The sequence below is a fragment of the Danio aesculapii genome, chromosome 5 (genome assembly GCF_903798145.1).
Source record: "Danio aesculapii chromosome 5, fDanAes4.1, whole genome shotgun sequence".
Lineage (NCBI taxonomy): Eukaryota > Metazoa > Chordata > Actinopteri > Cypriniformes > Danionidae > Danio > Danio aesculapii.
The window spans coordinates 44,004,528-44,029,172 of record NC_079439.1 but is presented as its reverse complement, the minus strand read 5'-3'; the positions used below and the strand labels follow the sequence as shown (position 1 = coordinate 44,029,172).

Sequence of the window (24,645 nt, the reverse complement as noted above, 5' to 3'; positions counted from 1 at the left end):
GAACAGACTAGCATGTAAAAGCCAGTTACATATATTTATTTTCCATTTCAGACAGTCAGAATGCTTTTAATCATTTAGCCGGCATTGTAATTGTTTGGTTGAACTTTTATACATAGATTATCATTAAAACAAAAAACCTCAAAATTTGCTAAACAAATGTTTGTTTTATTGTTTGGGGTGGAAGTTAAAGGTTTGACCAAATCTTTAAATCTTTGTGTATATATGACCATGTGGACTAAAGTTACTTGTGCAAAAATCTGGTTAAGATATATATACAAAACAAACATGGAAAATAACTTAATAAACATTCAGGAAAATAAGGAAAAATATGAATCCAATAATTTGAATATGAAAAATATGAATTTGAATATGAATGAAAATAAATCAATATGAAAAAATATGAATATGAAAAATATGCAATTATAAAAATGTTACATTTACTGTTGAAGTCAGAATTATTAGCCCTCCTTAGATTTTTTTTTTTTTTTTTTTATATTTCCCATATGATGTTTTACAGAGCAAGGGATTTTTCACAGTATGTCTGATAATATTTTTTCTTCTGGAGAAAGTCTTATTTGTATTATTTCAGCTAGAATAAAAGCAGTTCTTAATTTTTTAAAAACCATTTTAAGATCAAAATTATAAGCTAAATATTATTCTATACTCTACAGAACAAACCATTATTATACAATGACTTGCCTAATTACCCTAACTTGCCGAGTTAACTTAATTAACCTAGTAAAGTTTTTAAATGTCACTTTAAGCTGTATAGAAGTGTTGAAAAATATCTAGTCAAATATTATTTACTGTCATCATGGCAAAGATAAAATAAATCAGTTTAGAAATCTGCTCTCTGTTAAACAGAAATTGGAAAAGAAAATAAACAGGGAGGCTAATAATTCAGGGGGGCTAATAATTCTAACTTCAACTGTATGTGTGTTAAAATGGAAAAAATGAATATAAATGTTATAATTTACAAATATTCAGTATGTGTGTAAATAATTAATCACAAAAACATATTCTAATAAATTAGATAATAAATAAAAATGTAATGAATAAATGATGTAATAATGGATAACCACTGACATTAGAAGTCAATCCAATATACATTTAGTGCATTGTTTAGTCCTACACATATAGGTGAAACACCTTACATGTACCTCATTAAAATGTACAATTATAAAAAAAGAAAAGAGAAAAAAGAGGCAGACTAACCTGAGTGCTTGCATTGGGCTCAGGATCAGGCACATAGGGATAATGAATATAAAACATATCATTCCGGACCATCTTCTTTCTCATTCTACAGGGTCCCTCGGTCATGTCCAGCTGAAACTTGTCCAGGTGGGAGCCAATGGGAGGCCCCCAGAGACCCCTCTCCCGAAGCAGCTCGTATTCAATGCCTGCCCATTCATCCATCACATACTTCAGTGCATTCTGCTGCCTCTGCAGAAAGACAAAATTATTGCCTTTATAAGTCGTTCCACTACAACTGGAATTAATAAATGAATTATTACAGTTCCAAAAAAAAAACTATTTGAATGTTATATATTGCAGCAATGTCCAATGCCATTCCACAGAGTTTAGCTCCAACTAAAATAAAACACAGCTTAAATAAGCTAACAAAAAGTCTTCCAGGCAGGTATATTGGAAAAAATATTGAAGCTATGACTCTCTAACATCTTATCGCTCATTCACTGTCAAAGATTTGGAATTTCTTCTGCTCATGGGTGGTTGTAAAAGAAACTATATAAAACCTATTTTAAGTTCTCTGTACTGGATATCGCATATATTTCAAAATTTTGCTGTTCATATACAAAGTGTTAAACAATCTTGCACCTACAGATTTTAAAAGTCTTTTTAATAGAATCTGTATTCTTGTGTCTTTAATGTCTTGTGCGCATCATATTGTGTAATATAACTTAGGTGTTGGACTTTTTTGAACAGCAATCAAATCAATTTGAACGGTCAATCAAAGTTGTTTTAAATGTGCTTTTATAGATAAACTAAACAAACTAATTGGGGAAACTAAAGCTAAGATTGATAGAATTTCAAAAAGGTTAGTTAACCCAAAATGATAAATTCTGTCATTAATCACTTACCCATGTCATTCCAAACCCCTGAGACTACAATATTTTGAATGAAATCCGAGAGCTCTCTGACACTCCATAGACAGCTATGGTCAAATGGCAAAAATAACAACTTTAAAGTTTTTTTCAACAGTTTCTTTTCCTCAGTGTCAGTATAGGCTGCACATTCACTCCAACTCTGTGCAGTGATGTATTCTCCAGATGCTCACTTACAACTTCTGTTTGAAACGAAGCACAGGCACATCTGTGAACACTTGTGAACGTGCACAATATACTGACACTGAGGAGAAGAAACTGTTGAAAAAAGTCATTATTTTTGTTTTATGTTGCACAAAAGTATTCTTGCAGCTTCATAATATTCTGATTGAACCCCTGAAGGTATATAATCTGATATAGGTTTGGGCGGTAATACGGTAATATGGTATACCACGGGATCTAAAAATAGCAACGTTGTCAGTTTCAATACCGTTATACCGTCATAAAAACAATGCACTTAAATAGGAGACAAGTATTAACTAATACATATAGTTTATTCAATGCCTAAAAATGCGTATGCGTAATTGTCATCAAGGGACAGTGTGTAGGAGAGAGAGAGAGGTGAGCTAAGATGGCGCACCAAGTGACCTGGTCTCGAAAAAGAACACAACCTCTGCAATTTGGTAGCATTTCGGGTTTCAACTGAACGAGAAGGGAGACGTGGTAAATACGAACTACAGGTCTGCATTCCCGCTGCTGTTCCGCGGGACCCGACCGGATTTCTTATGGTGCGGGAATAAATTTACAAATAAAGCGCAGGAGTGGTCAGTAACTCTAGTGCGATTTGAACGGGAGCTGGCACGTGGTCTAAAACAATATCGCTCCCGAGCAAGCGAGCACAAGTGTATGCCGTTTATGTGTGTGTGTGTGTGCGCGTGTGAATGAAAGAGAGCGTGATGCTGTGTGTCGCTTGGTGCTCTCTATGTGTGTCTGTGTGTCTGAATGAGAGAGAGAGTGCGATGCTGCGCGTCGCTTGGTGCTGTCTGTGTGTGTGTGTGTGTGTGTGTGTGTGTGTGTGTGTGTGTGTGTGTGTGTGTGTGTGTGTGTGTGTGTGTGCGTGTGTGTAATACTGGATACCGAGGTAAAATTGGGAGGAGGTTTGACAGTATCAGAATTTGGATACCGCCCAAGCCTACTCTGATAAGAGGATGTTTTTTGGCATTTTTCTGAACTTTGAACAAGTCAGATTTGCTGTTGTTTATGGAGGATAAGAGAGCTTTTAGATTTCATCTAAAATATCTTATTTTGTGTTCTGAGGACAAACAAAGGGTGACACAAGGGTGAGTAATTTATAAAAGAATTTTCATTTTTTAATTTTCATTAAACTAATCTTTTAACCCTACAGGAGAAAGTTTGGACACTATATAAATAGTAAAACTTACCTCTTGATGCTCTTTGTACTGCATTGCTACTAGGTCCCGAACCACAGCAATATGTGTGAACATCCACTGGAAGGTCTCCTGTGGACAGTCAAAACTAGAGGTGAGTATAAACTGCCAATCAAAATCATCTACAAGTTCAGCTACAAATGCATTTCCAGGCCTGTGACAGTTGTTTTTGTCAGTTACCTGTGCTGAAAGATTGTTTTTGTTCATGCCACTTTCCTTCTTGCTGCGACGGGAGCCGGTCAGTTTGGACAGACCAAAGCCACTGCTAACTCGAGACAATTTGGACTGATTTGCTGGGGCGACAGTCTCACCTCGGCTGATGCATTTCTTCTCATGGACTAGATGGAAAACAGAGAGGGAACAGCAAAAATCTGTAACACGACATAAATAGCAGAGCGACAGACACAGAGATGAGGACAAGCGTGAAAGCAACAAGCTGCTAAAATTAAACTGAGTGGGAGAAGCTGCACATATGAAGGAGTTCGAAAGTGAACACTTCAGCACCATATTTCTCATAATATTACTTGCGGTTTTTCTATTTGAAATATGTTTCTAGAGAAAATAAAGTCAAGCGAGCACAGCATACTGTGTTGTGATTGGCCACAATATTACTTAATGACATTACAACAATGACTTTTTAAAATTATTATTAAGGAAAGTTTATCTAAGCTTATATAAAACATACTATGTATGTGGGTATCCTGTCAAAATGGGAGAGGCGAGAAGACTAAAGCCCACCCTATTTTAAATTGCATGATGCTTTGTGTGCATGTGTGTGTGTAAAGGCTGATTTATACTTCTGCGTAGAGTGATCGGCGTGACCCACTGCATTTATACTTCTGTGTGTTGTTTGTGTTGTTCTGCAATAACAATTCCAAAACACTTGCTGGCAGTAGGTTTTTATGTTCGCCTGTGTCGAGTTTTTTGGCTGGTGTTTTGTTTTTTCTTAATGCTACCTTAATGTATAAGTAACTAAAACTCACTCATTTAGAGGCAGGAACAACTTTAATCATAAAGGTAAACATAAAACAAGTTTCCATCTGGAGCTCCTTCATGAGAGTCGACACTTGTAAACAATTGTGACATGTAGTTACATTATTTGAGAGGTGCACAATATTTTTTGAGGGTTATGCGACTGTGCGAAGGCTGCACCAGACCATACACGTGCACTCGATGCAGAAGTATAAATCAGGCTTTAGAGAAAGAGGGAGAGTAAGCACTGACAAAGTGCAGAGCCTCATATTAGAGCTCATTTAGATTCACAACCATTCCAAATATGGTCAAAAGTGCTTCTGATTCTAGGTGTAATTTCTGGGGATATAAATGTGCATAAAAAATATAGAGAATATACACAGAGAATATACCAAAGCCACATACCTTCTATGTAAATATCAGAGAACAATTTAACTCAACTGAATCAATTATGCATTCTATGGTAGTTTTAAAGTAAAAACTTATGGATTTCTTCTTAACAAATACCATAAAAAATGCTGCTGCTTATTCTACTTAATGCCTTTGTTATGTATCGTATGTTACCCTGCAACATAATCTAAGTGAAGACACCTTTGGGCCTGGTGTTTTTTTCTTCAGTCAGTTGCCTGAAATGTTTTCACAGTCGCAATTATGCCTGAAATGTTTCCAAAGTTGGTGACCGTCAGTAATTAAATTCTAAAATGCGATCTGGAACTTATTTTTTTATATGATATGTGGGAGAATCTAAACATAATATAAGTGAACATTTGTGTGTGTGTTTGTGAGAGAGAGAGAGAGACTGGATGCATTTCTCACCCAGGTGGTTCTGCCAGCTTTTAGCAGCAGGTTCCTCTAGAGCAGGTCGAGCGGTGGCGATGTCCACATGTCCTCTGTCATTGACAGGCAGAGACACTTTAAAAATATCTTCCAGCATTTGCCGCTTACTGTGCATGAGCTCCGTCCACACACGATTCACAGCCTTGAGCAGCAACTGACGACCTGAGAAAAACACCAAGTGGGTAAGATACAGATTTTACATGGACCTCTCTATTTTTCACTTTTCATAAAGTGTTTGTTTCTCTTTTCAATGTATTGGAAATTTAGATAAATACAAAACACAGTAGAAGTGTTTTAGTCACACTTAGCACCTGTAGATTTCAATGACAAAACAGATTTTTTAAAGCCGCTTTTTTAAAATTAGATTTTTTTTTCTCCAGCACTGAGCCATAAATCTTCACTTCAGCAGCATGTACACCTTTATTCATATACAATTACATATATTCTAAACTTTTACAGTGTGATATATTTATACAGCATTTGCATGATTACATACATTTTATTAAAAGCAAAACTAAAATAACTACTCGAATAATTTTCTGAAAATGATTTCAGAAATTATTTTATATTTCCTCTATAAAAACCTTATGTAATAAGTACAGTTATAATACGTACAGTCTAATATGTAAACATGCACAGTGACATCCACTGTTCAGATGCATGTATAAATATGTATGCATATTTAAACATTACATCTAAAATGGCAATTTTTGCATTATAAGTTTTCTAAATGTTAGCAATCACATTGTGATAACTATTAATTAATTATTTTACCCTATTGATCAGCATTGTCTTGCTTTTATAATGAATTTAAATGAGGGTGCATGAAGTGTTTTAAAATCTTTTGCAGAACAGAGAAAAAAGAACTACCTTCGCTAACATCCTGGCTCTGCACACTGTCCGACTCGTTCTCAGAAGGAACAGCCACATGCCAGGTGGTCATTCTTGCTTCGGCCTCCAGACCAAAGCCCTCCACACTACTGTAAAAGAAAGTAAAAGTTGCGTTGACATGTGGCACAGTGATACAGCACACGATTTTCACTTTATCAGTGCTAAATCACGTGACACATTCATTCAGTTGGTCGGTCAGTCAATAACACAAATCCGACAAACAGCAAGAATGATGACCTATCATCAGATGCTGGAAATCAGATGAGTTATTGATTGCTGATCGTCAGCAGAGCACAGGGGCTCTGAAGCAGCCCTGAAAGCTAATGTGATTCCGCTCTCATTTCTCAGTCTCTCTGAAGCCAAACTTCTGAGTCAGCCTGAATGCAGAGCCATGACAACATAAACCTCCCCCTCGAGTCTCTCACGGTGACTCAAAACAGCAAAGAACAATCCTCAGACTGGGATTATTCCTTTTCACAGCTCATACATAACGTGCAGCCAGCTGTCTTTAATTCAGTTAGATGGAAAGAGCCATTTAACAGCTCATATATCACGTGTTTATCATCCAAATATACTTTATATTTGTAATTTTCACAGATCGTTTCCGTCCATTTACCAATCCATCTAAATAGATTTCGTAATAATGGAGCTTGCAAAATGTAATAATAATAATAACCACATTGTAATTCTTTAAATTAAATTATTACAAATAAACATTCATTCGTGTCATATAAAATATCGACCCCTTTTCATCTATAGTTTTTATATTTATTTTCCTATTCATAAATATAAATTTGAATAAACAGGAAAAATCAAGAGACAGTGGAAATTTTGTAGTTTGTAATTTATCTTTTTTTTTTTGCAATAACTCATTGGAATTTAAATACATTAATTGTCTATTCCTGAAGATGTTCGGCGACAAAGCTCTTATTTTAATGAATATAACTGTTTAAAAAACAGTTTTGTTTAAATGCACCAATAATTGTTGGCTATTTTCATTGAGAAATAGATAAAAATATAATTTTATTAAAGGGAGGTGTATATTGAACACTGTATATTGAACACTGTATATATATATATATGTATGTATATATATATATTCTATATATTAGTAATTATAATAATATAAATAACAATACATTTTATTTACTACTATGACGGAGAATCAAACATGCAATAAAAATACAAGGGTTCAACATAGAAAAAATATAAAATATAAACACATTAGAATGATCAACAATCTAAAATGAGGTTAAAAATATGAGTTAACATCTTCTTAAGCTAGCTAGTGTGGAAGCATTTCTTACAAAATAAAGGAGAGCATTCCATAACCTGAGAATATAATAATATTCTATATAACTCACAGCCATCCATCTAAAGTTTTTAAACACAACTTTAAGAAAAATAAATGTATTCCGAATGTAATTTGATGCAAATTGATACTGCTATATTGCATTTACATTTACATTTAGTCATTAGCAGACGCTTTATCCAAAGCGACTTACAAATGAGGACAAGGAAGCAATTTACACAACTATAAGAGCAGCAGTGAACAAGTGCTATAGACAAGTTTCAGGTGTGTAAAAGTCTAATATTCAATATTGTTGAAATTAATAGTGATAATGGCGATAAGTGTTGTTAGCAATAACACACATTATATTAATAATAACTGTATTACCTTAATATTAATGTATGTTGATATATAACATTCAATTACTTAATAATAACATTAATTAATTCATCGGGAAAAAAAAAAAAAAATATATATATATATATATATATATATATATATATATATAGAGGCCCAATCCCAATTCTATTTTTGTACCCCTACCCCTTCAAATTTACCCCTAAGAATTGGGACAGCACTACAGCACCTGCACCCTTCATATTAGATCAGATGATCATGACTGCTGTAGTTATTCCAGTTGTGTTATTTTTTAGTATTTATCTTCAGGAAATCGCTGAAGGCATATATCATGTTATCATAATGATCTAATGCGGCAATAAGATCATAACTATACTGTGCATTTACACAGTGGTCATATTCATCAGCGTAAACACACCAAAAACAACATTAACATTATAGCAGACTCTGTAAAAAGCTCATTCCCAGCCACTAGACTTTTCTGACAGGGTATTCGAGTGTCATCGAGTGACAGAGTGTTGTGGAACTGAAGTACAGGAGTTATTATTATGTATTATAGATTGCGAAATTTAGCGTTTTTTATTTTAGCTTTTTTTAAAAAAGCATGGCGGTAAAACATGAAGGCGGTATGAATATATTAAAACATGTGCTTGTTTGTTGTAAAAATTGATATTAATGACAAAACAATACTAATTTGTGGATCTCCTTACTTCCGGCTGCAGTGATTCTGCCGTTGTGGATGGTGTATTCTAGGAAATTTTCTTACCCCTTGGTTTCAAGTGTGGTCCTGAAAAATCTTCATTCATAGGGGTATCTTATTCCCCTTAGCCCCTTAGGATTTGGCCAGAGAATCAAGAGTTTCCTTGTATGGCTAAAGCAGGGGTGGGCAAGCTTGGTCATGGAGGGCCGGTGTCCTGCATAGTTTAGCTTCAACTCTAATCAAACACACCTGAACATGCTAATCAGTGTTTTCAAGATCACTAATTATCTATAAGCAGGTGTGTTTGATCAGAGTTGGAGCTAAACTGTGCAGGACACCGGCCCTCCAGGACCGACTTTGCCCACCCCTGGGCTAAAGGAAAACAGACTATCTACCTTTCATATCATTTCAACCTTTTTAACCTTCAATTTTCTTTCCTCTAAAACAAAGCATACACTACAAAATCATAAAACTCAAAAAATGATGTTGATGTTTTTCTCTCTCACCTTCCTGTGTGCAGGTTGATCAAACAGTGGGCCAGGCAGGCCACAAACTCCTGGTCATGGTTCCCGGGTCCCAACACAAGGTTTCGGTTTACCGTCAGAACACGTAGTGAATCCAGCAGAGTGACCTGTTGCGGGACGGTCTTGTGTGGTCGTGAGAGCTGGTAGAGGATTGTTCGGTTCAGACAATGATAGACCGAGTCGAGAGACAAACCCTGTGAACGCCGTTTGGACTGTTGAGGGAGGAAGAAAAGAACGAAGTAGAAAAGGAGATTTGTTCAGAGACCACCAAACACATAAGTCACGTTGGAATGCAACGTAAGTCTTGCACATGACGAACGTGAAAGAAAGAGAGAGAGCAAAAGAGAGTGCTGTGCAAGTAACAGAAAGTTGAAAAGAAATAGCAGAATGATTATTGATGACAATTTTATGATATATACCTATATTTGGCTTTGATAACATTGCGGCTCTTTCTTAAATGCTTGTTCAGTAAATCAAGTGTTTACATTTTTCAGAGCTGTATTTGTTGTGAAATTATTTGCTACTAATGCTTCATCAAACTCCTTGAGGATATGATCCTCTTTAAACTTTATTTGAATGCTTAAAAATCTATTTGTTCACTGGTTAAATGTTCTTGGTAGGATTTTGTTCATGTTTTTGAAAGTCTTTGGTTTTCCTAAATTGCCCATTCTCAATTGTCATTACTGCTTAATAATAACAACATTTAATTGAAACTGAAACTGTTGTTATATTTAAATGTTATTATAGTGACTTTAATTAATTAATGTGTCCTTGTTAAATAAAAATACTTACATATTTATAAAGAAGACAAATTGAGCTAAAGACAAACTAGACAATCCAGTATTATTAAAACCAAAAAATGTTGCATCAAGATTCTGCCTTTCTATAATTGATTTCTATTCAATCCAATAATTCGTCAGAGACTTTTTGACATTGAGGACAAGTCTACATGTTTTGATGTAGGCAGTGTGAAATATATCTGGTATGAGTCAAACAACCCGCTCATACCTGAGTGATCAGCTGAACGATGAAATCCACCACCAGCTTGGACCTCTTTGTTGAACAGGCCCTGCCACAAGCTTATCCACCACACGCTGGGTGAAGTAGAAGACGTTGTTGGACCAGGACCTGGTAACTTCCTCCAGTTGTTATTGGCAATGACGCCTCCTCACCTGTCGGAGAACACAAAATTAGGTGGAGCACTGCACCAAAGAGTTTCCTTAAGCTTAATGTGTCCAGGAAATCAAAACTAACCATATGATTTTGTAGCGCACATTGCTAGTTTTGAGGTGAACAATTGATCTGTACAGGACATTAAGAAAAAAAAATAGTTTGCCCTTTAAATCTTTAAATGAAATCTGCAAATGCACTTCCTGTTTTTTTCAGTTGATTTGTCAGATTACATTTATCTTAGGAATTGAGCATGGCTAACATATTTAACCACGCTGCTGCAACTGTCAGTTTTGACAACAGACAGAAATATTGAGAAGGGAGACGTCTGTTTGGTTGCACTAACTCTCCCCAAGCCCTTTTCCCCATCTTTCTGAATGAAATGCCTACTTTACTACATCCATTCAGCTCGCAGAACAAAAAAGAAGCCACGCCCACTGTTTGCTCATTTATATTCAGTTTCTCTAGGAACTACGTCACAATACGAAAACAAACTAACGGTCGCAGCTTCTGGTTCATGGGGACTTCACTGAGAGTTGATATCCAACGTACCCATCAGCACATCTGCAGCAAGAAGCTGCTCCATCACACTGTCCAGGATGTAGGACTGAAACTCCTTCTGGCTGTGTCCTGGTGGAGCGCTCTGGTGACGCCTGAAGACGAAGCAAATTTAATGTTTATCCCCAGCTGGCAGGACGATACCATATTGGCTTCTAATAAGTGAGGGCAGTACAATACCAAACTGCATTAATGCAACATAACATCATCAATAAGCAAAATGCTCCTTTTGTGATTAAGGAGGCAAACTACAAACATAATTTCTATTATTTTACATTTAAAACTGTTAGATTTAGGATTTGCTGGGAAATATACAGTATATTGCAATAAAGTAGTAAATAAATAATAGTGCAAGTAGAGTTAAAGTATCTGTTGTAAATATTACTCAATATATGAGTACAAGGTAGCAATTTTAAAAAGTACTCAAGAGTAGTAAGTATTGAGTATTACGCTGTGAAAGGTTTTTGCATGTGTGTGAGTTAACGTAACATTCTGTAGTGCATTTAGCCATTTCAGTCATCATACAGTAAACATCTTCATCCCAGTCTCTGGGTCATTGTGATCTTCTCGGACAATTTTAATGCTTTCAGATGGTGTGTGGCATTTACTGTATGAAGCGTACATATCTTGAGATTGTTCTGTAAGATGCAATTTAGTTTCTGTGCAATTTGATTGCACAGGAATCACAAGACTGATTTTTCTACTTTAGCCAATCACCAAAGACAATTCAAAATAAAGTAGTGATTGGAGATTGAAGGAAAATAGTGGAGTAAAAGTGCCGATACAGCACTAAAAGCACTGTACTCAAAGGAAAGTAAAAGTACACATTTATAAAACTACTTAGTAAATTACAATTCCTGAGAAAAAACTACTCAATTACAGTAATTTGAGTATTTGTAATTGTTATTTTACACCCACTGGTCCCAATATAGTCAAAATGTCCCAACAGTGTGTTAAAATTAAGAAAATCGCTGGAAACATCAATTTCACCTACACCAGTGTTTCTCAAACCATTTTCCTAGAGGACCACCATCACCTCATGTTCAGAATGTCTCCTTTGTCTGTCAAACCTATTGCAGGTCTTTCAGTCCTCTGCTAATGAGCTGTTGATCTGAATCAGCGATGTTCAGTTAAGGAGACATGGATAATATGCTGAGCTTGTTGTTTTCCAGGAACGTGGTTCCAACACATCACCAGCATTATTCAACATATTTTACATCTCCACTAACTTTTTTTTCACATGACATCAGTGATGATGCGCAAAACTCAGATCGAGTGCAGGAAGTGAGATGCTACTAGGAATCACTCAGAACAACAAAATGTTTATTTTATGTTGCTTAGAATTGTTTAAATTTGCCAATATACAAAAAGCCAAACAGCCTTTATAGACTTCCAAAGTTTTTGATCATAAAGGGGAGACAGTTCAAGAAACTGCCTGAAAACGGAAGAAAAGGCAACATGTAATAAACACTCATTCAATACATCCATGTGTACAAACATACCTCATAGTATAGTGTATAATGTGTACAACTATTTGTTAATAAACGCTACAGAATACTGTTGCATTGTAAACGGATAAACTGTAATACTGTAAAGTTAGGTCCCGTTTACACTAGTACGTTTTAGTTTTAAAAACGGCATTTTAGAATGAAACAATCCACGTCCATACTTGCGTTTCACCTAGCGTTTCTTTGAAATATGGTATAAATCGCAAAAATTTGAACTTCTGTTTGTCTCCCATTAAGTTTTTTACTTCCCTACCATCTATTTGAATTTCGCGTGTTACCAGATACACGCGATAAAAACAAACCTATACATAAAAAACAAATAAAACTGGTCCGAGAAAGAACCCTGTGGCATCCCACTTCATTACCAGCACAAATCGAAAAGAACTAATCCCTTAAATATAATTTAAAAGCAGACTGTAGCAGTGCCCTAAATTCCAACTTCATTCACCATTTATCCGAGATGATCTCACCTCCAGAAGAAGATCAATGATGGGGGTCTGTTTGCTGGCAGGTGTCATGCACAGGTTGTCCATAATGAGGAGCCTCATGAAGTCAAAGACGTACTTCTTGGCTGGGTGGTTGGTCAGGTAGGTTTTACTCCCTACATTACAGTATTCTGACTGACTGCGGTTCATACCAGTATCTGTCACAAAGGCTTTGAACTCTTCTGTGGGTGAGCTTGCTTCATCATCTAAATCACTCACCTGAAAACAAGATATCTGTCAGCATTAGAAGCAGATTCAAGTGCACACTAAACATGAAAAGAATAAATTCTCAATGGCTGAGCACCCAAAATGCAGTTACATTGATAAAGGAAGAGCACACCAGCATACCATCTCTGAGTAGGGTCGTATATTGAAGGGGAAAACAGTAGCAGCAAGTGTACACAGGAAGTCTGGGCTGTGCCACATAGGTGCCAGATCTGTGATGTTGTGATAGAGATAACGGAAAAACTGCATGAGAGTGATGGGATATTCTCTCAGCCAGGAACCCCCTCTTCTGACTGCCAAGGCTGCAGGGTAGATAAAGACAAATATTATAATCTATGTCAGCTCCTGCTTGAGCTTAGTTTTAAGGGTCTGTGTCCAAGGCAAATAATATGAAAACATTTATCTTAACCTATTCCCTTTGATTTCCTTATCAACACTGTGATAAATGCAACAATCACCAATCACAACAGTGGCTCCTGGGATACATGTTGTGAGGCAGCCTGATTAAAGACTCACCAGGTTAAGCATGCTGCGCAGCATGGCCAGAAGCAGGAAAGCTGTTTCGGTGCACATATTGTGAAGGGAGCCCACCACTGTAGCACTGGAGGCTGGGACGCCAAATATAAACGTCCAGATAGAGTCCAGGTCAAAACTGAGATTAGAAGATGGGTAAAACTGTTTAATATTAATTATTCAAAATGTACAACACAAAATGTATTAAATGGAGTTTATTTCTTATTAAATACTAATAAATAATATAAATTGTATCTGATGTTTTTGATTACAATTGATAAAATAGAAAATCCATAGTTTTTCAATATTGTTCATTAAAAATATAAACTATATACAAAACAACAAGCAGGCGTAACAGAACAATGCTAAGAGAAGAAAGAGTCACAAGTGCACATCATTTACATAAAGCATGCATGACAATCTATTGCAATGTATTGTTTTTTTGAACACTTAGAGGCCATTCACACATTGCGTTGTGTGCGTGCTAGTTGTTAATTCCAATGGAGGCGCATGGCTTGTGCTTTATAGTTGTTGAAAACATCTCAACTTTTTAGAATGCGCGGGGTTTCGTCATGAGACTTCATACTGTTTACGAAATATACACATTTTAGTAATAAACGCAAAATTCATTACCTCAGACAAATGAAATGACCTACACATTGGAATTTACTCCACAAACAAAAGTAGTTTAAGAGCTAGTTTGTATAATTGATATTGATACTGTAGTTTGTTTTGTTTTTGTTTTTCTGTTAACTTCTATTCATTGGATACCCAGTTTCAAGAGACCGCAGGGGAGGGGGTTGGGGGGGAGGGGGTTGGGGGTATTTGAATTGATATATTTGAATTGATATATTAATTGATAAGTAGTATAAGAGCTGCAGCAATGGTTTGTTAGTTTGTCATGCTCTCAGAGAACAGTTAATGGTTGCTTAACAACGACAGATGCGAGTACGAGTGCAAAGCTATATAAACAAGCCCCTTATGCAGAGTTCAGACTGCATGATTTTAGCCTCAATTTTGACTCGCTGACAGCTTTTGAGAAATCACTGACAAATGCCTAAAATCACAGGTAAATAGATGCTCGTGTACGGAAGTAACAATCACACAATTTGAACTATCAAAGACGCCATCTGAGAGAATCGCCGGTGAGTTGCCGATGCCTATGAGATATTTGGCATGCTAAATATCTGGGCTGTCGGCGATTCAAATCATGCTGTGTGACATGAGTTTTGACTGAAAATAACCATCAGTGATCGCCTACAGCCAATGAGAGAGCAGCATTCACTAGCGTGGATACCTGCGGGCCAGCGAAGGTTGGGGGAGAATTTAAAAGCGCTCATTTTCAGTTTATTTGGAGACCCAAGAAATGGAGGAAAAACTAGTGGAAATTTGGCAGGTGCACCCGTGTCGGTTTGACATGTATGTGGACAAATATAACAACCGGGTCAAAAAAAAAAAGCTGAGAAGAAATTGCTAATTCCATTCAAACCCAGGTGAGCAAATATGTACATTTTCTACCCCATTAAAAGCTCTTCTCTCGTTATGTAGTTAATAACAAAAGATATACTACATGTTTTTGGTTGTGAGACGTAGTTTGGACGAAGTTGTCGGCGATTCTTCCTATTTGTAAAGTATGCAGTGTGAAACCCCCTGTCGCCGAGCCATCTAGCAGTGTAAACAAAGCAGCAACAAAACGCTAGCCCAGATCATGCAGGTCTGAACTCGGCATTAGTCAACTTAAAAAAATCATCTGATTCAAAATCATAATAGATTTGTACAGGGCTCGAAATTAACTTTTTTTGCTTGGTAGCACTTGTGCTTCTTACTTAGAAATTTAGGAGCACCAGCCAAAATTTTGTCGCACCCACCAATTACGAGCACTGTTACTAAATGTTTTCTATTAATAAATTCATTGCATTTGAAATCAACACCAATCAAAACTAACAAACAAGCAAAAAATATGTGCATAAGCCCACCGGCCCTCCAGGCACTGCTTGATATGAATGAATCTTAGTTAACGATAATAACTGTGATGTGTTGCTCACCGAGGTGCGTCTGATATTGCACAGATGTTATTGACATATAACTAATTATTTGCATACATCATCTTAATGGCAATACAGGTCTTTTCATGATCTGCAATATTAGTTTAATCTTAGTGAATGCAAGCCCTTATTGCGATGATGTATGTGGTGTTACATTTTACATACTGCTTGCCACTAACACAGCTGACAGCTTCCTGACAATTAAATGAAGGATTAAACAGAATCTCTCGCACTTAAATTGTGTAGATGTGGCGAAAGCAGTTACTTGCAAACTCCTTCACACAGGCTCTATGGTGAATGCTTTAGGTCATGAATCTTATAAGCAAACTGATTACATTAAGAATATGAACTCATTGTACAACAGAATAAAAAAAAAGACTTTTCAATTGAAAATTATATAAAAATACACTCCATTCTGATAATAATAATGATGAAAAAGAATAAAAATGGAAAAAAAATGGACAAATAAAAGAATTTGAGTAGTGGTTTTAGACACACACGCACCACACACAAACAGAGAAGGACAATACAATTGATTAGTAGGGAAAAAGGGCTTTGCATACTGACATGTACCTGCAGACTCTCAGGCAGCTCTGTGATTGGCTGCTGGAAGAAGAGAGCCATGAGCATGAAGTAGATCTCTGGGACGTTGGTGTGTTTAGGCAGCAGAGTTTGCAATACAGGAAATCCTGGAGAAATGACAGGCATCTCGGTTGATTTCACGCAATGTCGACCGTCCTCCAGCGTTGCGGCCCACAGTTAAAACCTAAAAGATGATACAGTTATTAGTGTCATTATTATACAATTTACAGGTATCATTCTTACTACCAAACATCATTGTTCTGTGTGGTCTCTGAACATCTAAAAGAGCATGTAAATCTAATCAAATGTGTTAATACAAGTTTCTTTCTCACCCAGTACTGTGCCGATCTTATTAGTGAGCACAGAGTCGGTGTGATCCAGCCATTCCTCCTCCAGACAGGCCCTCTTTGAACCGGCTGAGGATGGTCTGGTTACTCAGCAAGACCACCAGGATCAAGAGAGCTGCAGTCACAGTGCTGGAGTGAATGTGTTCTTCCATAAACATCAGCAACCAATCAAAACCCAAGGTGCGCACAAGCTCATCGCATGCCCTATGGGAGGAAGCAGAATGGAAAATTTGACTCCATTACTGTGTTTTCAGGAATATAAGAGGGACATGGGGGAATTTGTCTAAAGCATTTTCCATAAGCTGCTAGTTTCAGCTTCACTTGATATGTATTTACTACAGAGTGATGTTTAAAATAACGGTTGTTTATAGTGAATGGCAGCATAACTTTTGTTCTTTGTTCCTTTTTCTGTTCGTTGATAATATTAATAATAATATTTATTACATATGGTAAAGCGTGAAACGGACATTTATGATATATTTATCATGGCCACTTCACAAACAGTGAAATGAATTATTTACTTATTTAAACATTTAGAGTGTCCTTTTAAAAATATTCCGATTGTTGCACTGGCAGTGGTATAGTTCATCACAGGCACCTTGCCTATAGACTTAATAGGATCTTTATTTCAAACATTAACATTTTCATCTTAATCTGGCAATGACATGCATGAGAATTGATGCTCTATTTATAGGCCTATTGTTTGCAGCTCACCGCCAATATCATAATAATAACCATATACTGAATTAATTGCAACAAAACTTGACACTGTTCATTTGATGCCTAATTATCAAATATAATGTATTAGTTGTTATGTTTTAATATATAAAATATGCAATGCAACTACACACACCTTTATGTGAATAATAAACTTAAAAAATGTTTTTTCATGTAGTTTTTTTCAGCAATCCAGTTTTTACACCTTATAGTCAGATCCGAAAATATGTTAATATAATGTAAAAACCCTACAGTTGTGCAATTAAACATATATCCATTGTATAAACACAATGAATTCCTAAGTGCCACACAAAAGGTGACACATAACCAGTCCAATGCCATGCGTATCCAATCTTACGCACTTAGGTAACAATGTACAGTTGCTGTAAAATGCAGCAAAGCTCTCTGAAGTCTATAATCCATGTAGGATTTGATAAAGAGCATCACTCACTGTGCATTAACCGTGCTCTTCTCTTTGCAGCTGAAGAGCTGCTTGAGCAGGATGTCCAGGAGTCTGTTCCGCAGGAGAATCAGGTTGGATGACAGGAGGCCTCCGAACTCCTCGTCAGCTCCTGAAAACACCCAGAAAGACCAGTGAGGCTACCGAAATGATACTGAAACCCTCATTTTAAGCTTCTGGCATCTTATAACTAGCCCTAGATGAAATCCCCTAACTGTTCAGTGGTGATTTCTCTGTGAAAAACTGCAGTAGGTATTACATGGTTTCAACCATCAAATTAGGCAAAACATTCCAGAAAAAGTGCGTTATTTGTAGTCTGCATCTTTTTAAAAGTGCAGGTGCAGAAAAAAAGCAAGATCTGCTTAAAACTGACAATGCTTTGATTATTATGGGTCTGATTTGATAAAAGGGTGATGTGAAACATTGCTGTGTTGTGCTAAAATGCTTAGCTGATACTTGCAAGCTTAAAAAGAAGACTGACCTCTGTCGATCTTCTCCTCATTGTGTTCTCCATAATAACAAATTTCTCGCAGACAGCAAATGTTGGCAATTGTTGAAGAGATGAACTGCCCAAATCTTTAACAGGGAAAAAAAATTTCATTCATCACAAATCAAAGAAAAAAAATCTGATATTATTTTCTGATATTATTTGCAAACCCATTCATATTAAGGAAAATTAATTGAATTATTCTAATTATCTAAATAATTTTCAAATAAATGCATAAAAATTATAAAGTAAAAATGACTGTTGTCGGCGTAATAGCCTAGTGGTTAGCTCGCCGACATATGGTGCAGTAGCACGTCAGAGTGTCCCGAGTTCGAATCCCGGCTCGAGGACATTTCCCTACCCTACCCCCCTCTCTCTCTCCCCAACTTCGCTTCCTGTCTCAATGCTGTCATATCTAATAAAGGCCATAAAACAAATCTTAAAAAAAAGATAAAAAAGGACTGTAAATGCTTTTTTACCTTAACGATTCACATTTTATAAATTATAAGCTCCACAATGCAGCTTTAAGGCATTTTAGTCAAAATATACAGTGCTCAGCATAAATGGAGTACACCTAAAAAATTTTATACATCCCTCAGTGATTATAGGTCATATATTTTGGTGGCATTTTAAACAAAACAGATTTATTAAAACAGATATATTTATTAAAATAATATTTTATTCACTGAACATCTTTAAAAATAGAACGATAATACATTTAAATTTACGGGAAAATTGCAAAAAAAAAAAAATTACAAACTGCCAAATTTCAACAAAATCTTTTTTTTTTTGTTCTACTTCGATTTTTGTTATTTTTAAAATCGATTTCACATTTTTCCTAACATATACATTTCAGCTACTAATTTTTTAGACCATTATCGTAAATTATTTTGTTAGATAAGCTTCCAACTTGGCTTTAGTACTCATTATTCTAACGTATATGCACAAATATAAAGTTTTAACGCATATTATAGAAAAAAATTAATTTAAATTTGTGATTGTGAGGGGTGTTCTTACATATGCTGAGCACTTTATATAAATAATATATTTTTAATTGTTTAGTTTTTGTGATTCACCAGCTGAATAAGAAACTATAGTAGTGGTTCAAAAATGTTTCTCAAAATTGTACTAAAACAAGAATGAGTGTTTATGATGAAAGGTTTTGATCCACTTCAAATGTTGAATACTGTATCTCCCTTCCCGTATTTTAGTTCCCAAATTTTATACCTTTTAAAAAAATAATGTTTGGGAATTTTTCCCATTTTTAACAGTAATTATAAACTTTAAACATGTGAGCACTGTATATTCTGCAGAATCTAAAATGGCCCAAAATCAGAGATATTTAATATAAAAAGTTACTTCTGACACACATCTTCAATAGTATGCGAATAAGACAGCACACACTCAAAAAGGGCACATATGTTTATGTTGTTTACCTGAGCAGGTCATATGTGTTGGGGAAGCCCTGCAGCAGGAGACTGAGGACGTTTCCGATGGCATTAATGGTGGGCTGAGAAGAGACTGATCCCTCAGAGTCAGCAGCAGTTTGGGGATCAGCTGGAACTCACGCAATAGTTTGGCATTCTTGGCAGCTTCACTACAAACAACATTTAAGCACTGCATTAATATCTGTTCTGTTTATTTTTAACTAACTGCATCTTGAAACTCATTCTGCACCTCTAAAGTTTAGGATTATTGTTTACACTAAATCACTATTCACACAAAAGGCAGTGAATACAACGTTATTGTATTGAATGAATTAGCCAAAATGAAAACTTGTGGTTTATTTGTTCACCACAAAACTATCAATGTGAGCTTACTAAATCAATTTGGTTAGTTTTGGATTTTAGGTGTAATTTAATATAGTTTCATAACAGCTCTTGGTATGAACTTAAAACATACATATCAGTTCTCTCCCATCTGCCCTTCAATATGAAGCACTTTCGATTGAAAGTAGAGGTCATATAACCATGTCATGCATATGTTGTTCTACAGCCTATCAAATCATTATAATGCTAATGCTTAATGAGCACTAGAACACTTCTACAGAATATGGCTAAGCTCAAAGAAAGTACCATTACATTTGCAAAAAGGTTTCAATCGATTGGCCTGAAACAAAGATCCAATAAGGAGTGCTGGGAGTACAGATGGATTACCTGGATTCAGTCAGAAGTTCAGTGAAGTGCTCAAATGAGAGAAAGGTGCATTCATAGGAGCATGAAGCCAAACCTGAAGAAGCAACAAATGTTCTTTTTTATGTTAAGGAATAATATAATTTACACAAATTGGCCTCTAAAACTAGCTTAGGAAGTAGTCTACACAAAACAAAGACCAAAAACAGCTGGATTTTTTATATTACAGAAATGATCAAAGCAAGTGGTTGAAAGTTTTCTACATGGTCACTGATCATTTATAATGTACCCAACAAACAACAAAGCTGCATAGTTCCATTACATCTGACTAGAATACATAGGCCCAATTTCAATTTACCCCCTTAGCCCTGAGGTGTCCCAATTCTCTTTAGCTTAAAGGCATAGAGCTAAGCGGAAGGGCTAGATAGCCCTTGAAACTGAGATATTTCAGGACCACACTCGAAACCAAGGGACGAAGGGTACGAAGATTTGCCAGAATACATCATCTACAATGGCAGCATGGCTGCACACGGAAGTAAGGAGATGCAGAAATTAGTATTTTTTGTCATTATTATGAATTTTTACAACAAACAAGCATTTGTTTTAATGCATTCATAACCGCATTCAGTTTTACCATCATGCTTAAAAAAACCGCTAAAATAAAAAACGCTAAATTTTGCTGTCTATAATTCCTAATAATAACTCCTGTACAGCAGTCCCACAACATACCTTCACTTCTGACACTCCAATACCCTCTCAAAAAGTCTGGTGACCGGGAATGACCTTGTGTCTGGTATAATATTAATGTTGTTGTCTTGTGTTTACATAGATGATTATGGCCAGGGTGTAAATGCACAGTTCAGTTACTCGCTTATTTCCAAAATATCGTTATGTTACATGATATCGTTGCCTTCAGTGATTTTATGAAGATAAATACCCAAAAAAACGTAACTGGAATAACTACAGCAGTCGCCATCGCGTCGATCCCATATGAAGAGATCGCGACAACATATGATGACGTGTGCAGGTGCTGTAGTGGTGCCGCATTTCTTAGGGTTAAATTTTGAATCCCTTCCCCTTCACACTATGTTTCAAGGGCCAAGGGGTAGGGGTACAAAAATAAAATTGGGATTGGGCCATACTGTGATCAAAAGTGTGAGCATGATTATCTTTAAATAATTTTTCTGTAAAAGTTTCTTATAAATACCTTTTGCAGAAATATTTTACAATAATTAATATTTAGCCATAGAATATATGTTTTTTGATTCATATATATTGGCTAAATAATCCTTTTATGATTTATAAATATATGTGAACATTTATTATTCACATACTATTATATTTATTAAAAATATATTTACATGACCGTTTTCTCTGTTGAACACAACACATTGTGAATATTCTGAAAAATGTGGAAATCAGCAGCCATTAACATTCATAAAAGAAATTATAAATAAAAAAATACTCAATGGCTGCTGCAAAATATCTTTTGTGTTCAACAGAAAGAAACTCAAATTCAATGGTAACTAACTAGTGAAGGGTGATAACATGTTTAGGTGAACGGTCCTTTTAAAAGTCACAATAAACCTTAGTGAAACTGAAGAACAAACTGATTTGTTATAATTTACAACTAAATCAGGCCAAAGCAAAGCTTCTGAGTTCAACACGGACACTGTCTCTATAATTTAAACACAGTAAATCAGCTTGTAATCAGCTTACAAAATGATATATAAATAGTTCGTTGGCACAAACATTTCACATCAATATATCAGATGCTTTCTTAACTTCTGTTTTCTCACCGCTATCTTTTTTGTTGTTGAGAGGAAAGTGTACAGCACATATACACAATACTTAATCCTTGGTTGTTCAATAATATTATACAGCAGCAAACATTTTTCTGACTTTTTTAACCCTCAAGTAAAAAAACAAAAAAACAAATAATGAACTTCATGCTCCAAGTTTATTATTCCCACCTCAAAATCGCACAGCAGGTCCTGAAAGGCTGTGGAGTTTGGGATGATGGAGGTCTCGTGGCCACTATCAACAGTTCCAACCAAAGAGAAGGTCAAGTGCAGGATATGGCTATTCAACAGAGGCCGTTTCTTCTTCAGCAACATGGCCAACAGCTACAACAGAAGATTTTACAGGCACATGAACTAAAGCTGACAGGCCAAAAACAACAACAACAGAAGGTCTAAACTAATGACTGATAGTCTATATTTTGGTTAGCCCACTCATTTCAGGATTCATGGAGGAGTTCAATATAACAAGGCTGCACTCTGCCATTCGTTTTCCTACACAGTGACAACACAATCAACATTAGCGGCATGAAACATTGCATTCTCTCTACAGAGCCCAATAAAGCACATCGGAATTAAACAATGCACCATCTGTTATGCTCAAACCAGCACATCCCAGCATGCCCCACCCTGATGAATCCCCACTTATCACATCAGCTGGCTGTCACCGGTCACAGCAGCACAGTATCACTGTTATCATTTCATTTGCCACCCTCATTGGCTTATAACATCCTACGGCTACAGCTGCGAAGAACAGAGGACATCCTGGGTTCAAAGTTCACCAAGTAATTGTCTTTGCAGCCCACCTGGTAGCCTTTGATACGCTCCATCTCCTTGCTAGCAAGTGGGTTGCTCTTGACAACACACACTAATGCTTTTACAGCAGCATAGAGGACCCTCCACGTCTGATGCCATTGGCAACCAGGCCCAGAATGGCAGCTGCTCCTCCGATGTACTGGAGGTTGGTGGCAACTGGTTTGGTTACAAGGCCCGCACACTACCATGGAAAAAGATTGCAGTTATAAATAGGTGAAGACTGAGAGAGAGGGCTGGAAGCAGTTTCTCTTTTATTTTCTTCATCCATTTATTTATTGTTTTATTGTCCAAGAACAAACTTCACATATGTCCACTGTCCTAATGAAAATGTACTCACCCAGGTAACCAATGACTGCAGCTCCAACAGTCCTGGCTGATCCGTTAAGATGGCCTACTGCATTATGAACAAGCTTGACTGGTGTTGGCACTTTCATGAGAGGAAACTCCCAGCCTGAAACAGGATGAAAACATCACTCTGAGTAGCCTTTAAAATAATGGACCAAAATAAGTCTCATCCCTATTGACACTTGTTGCAAAAGTTGTTTTTAAAACTTTAAAAATCATTGCAGTTTTCCAAAAAACACACAAATATTTAGACTTTATTTTTGATCAAATAAATGAAGTTTTTAAAAGCAGGAGACCTTTTTCAAAATCATTACAAATATTTCACTGAATCCAATGTTAGAAAAGTAATGTAGATTAGGGCATTACCATTTGGTAGTTTAATTTTAATTAGGAAGTCTCATCTATTATTTATTTAGAATTTTATTTAGAAAACATTTTGAAAATGAATGCAAAAATCAACTGAAACATTTTGTATTACTTAAATCAATGTTTTATTATTAATATTAGGCCCGTCATGATTATTAAATAACCACCTAATTGTGGCTATTTAATCTAACAGGTTGTTTCAGACTTCTGCAATTGCTGCAATTCCTTTGATAGCCATAAGGGGCACCCTTCCAAATAGGGCTGCATAATTCTGGCTAAAATGAGAAACATAATTTTTATTTTTTTTATTGCATAAAATCAAGATTATGACTTTCTCATGATTCTGTAGATGTAAAATAAAGGTTAATATGAATAGGTTATTATTCTTATTTCTCAAACATATGGTAAAACAACAATAATAATATTAGGCCTATGAGTAGATCTTCTGTTGGATATAATGCTAAATTTTGTAAAGACTTTGAATAGAGGACTTTAAATATGTCCTGGTCATTAATTCACAGTAAAGTGATGACATTAGAATACAACTATTCATAATTCTGAAGCTGAATTATTGTGTTTGAGACATTTGCTTGTCATTTGTCATTGACAACATTATTAGACCATTTTATTCACTGCTAAGATGAGACATTTGTCATTATCAGATTCCCTAGAGGCTAAAGTAGTTATACTGAGACAGTAAACATTTATTTTCATGCACAGCACTTTGTGTTCACTATGAAAGAAAAAACATATCAAATGCTTGTCGTAATCATAACTCCAAAATGCGATATGATCATTTAAATGATGTGCGCGTTTACAGTTTCACTTTCACTGCCGAGTGCGACTCATGTCAGGGCTGCCGTCACTTTGAGAAAAAAAACACACATGCAAATCATACTTACCGCGCAGCTTAATGATCGCTTTGTGCAACAATCTGAACGTTATTTACAACTTTAATAGCTATTATTCACAGCTTATGCAAGTTCTGTTCTAAAGTAGACATCATT

The 24,645-nt window shown here is 35.9% G+C and overlaps 1 protein-coding gene, 1 long non-coding RNA gene and 1 pseudogene across 2 annotated transcripts in view; all 3 read right to left on the bottom strand.

Annotated features, from left to right (window-relative positions):
• The window catches only part of LOC130229462 (WD repeat and FYVE domain-containing protein 3-like), a 46,396-nt gene extending 33,092 nt beyond the window's left edge, over positions 1-13,304 (bottom strand). The window contains 14 exon segments of the mRNA XM_056458280.1: positions 1,216-1,443; positions 3,506-3,583; positions 3,692-3,849; positions 5,300-5,482; positions 6,191-6,300; positions 9,066-9,295; positions 10,092-10,133; positions 10,135-10,161; positions 10,163-10,201; positions 10,203-10,255; positions 10,806-10,875; positions 10,877-10,906; positions 12,790-13,023; positions 13,153-13,304. Of these exon segments, the coding sequence (XP_056314255.1) occupies positions 1,216-1,443; positions 3,506-3,583; positions 3,692-3,849; positions 5,300-5,482; positions 6,191-6,300; positions 9,066-9,295; positions 10,092-10,133; positions 10,135-10,161; positions 10,163-10,201; positions 10,203-10,255; positions 10,806-10,875; positions 10,877-10,906; positions 12,790-13,023; positions 13,153-13,278 (1,608 nt within the window). The 5' untranslated portion in view covers positions 13,279-13,304.
• A 3,217-nt stretch (positions 13,305-16,521) lies between these two features.
• LOC130228376 (WD repeat and FYVE domain-containing protein 3-like) lies at positions 16,522-19,803 on the bottom strand (annotated as a pseudogene).
• Positions 19,804-20,392: 589 nt separating this feature from the next.
• On the bottom strand, positions 20,393-23,002 carry LOC130229463 (uncharacterized). The gene is made up of 3 exons (XR_008837839.1): positions 22,918-23,002; positions 22,286-22,438; positions 20,393-20,409 (listed from the first exon to the last, which is right to left on the bottom strand). It is a non-coding gene; the product is annotated as an uncharacterized LOC130229463 (long non-coding RNA).
• Positions 23,003-24,645: the final 1,643 nt, after the last annotated feature.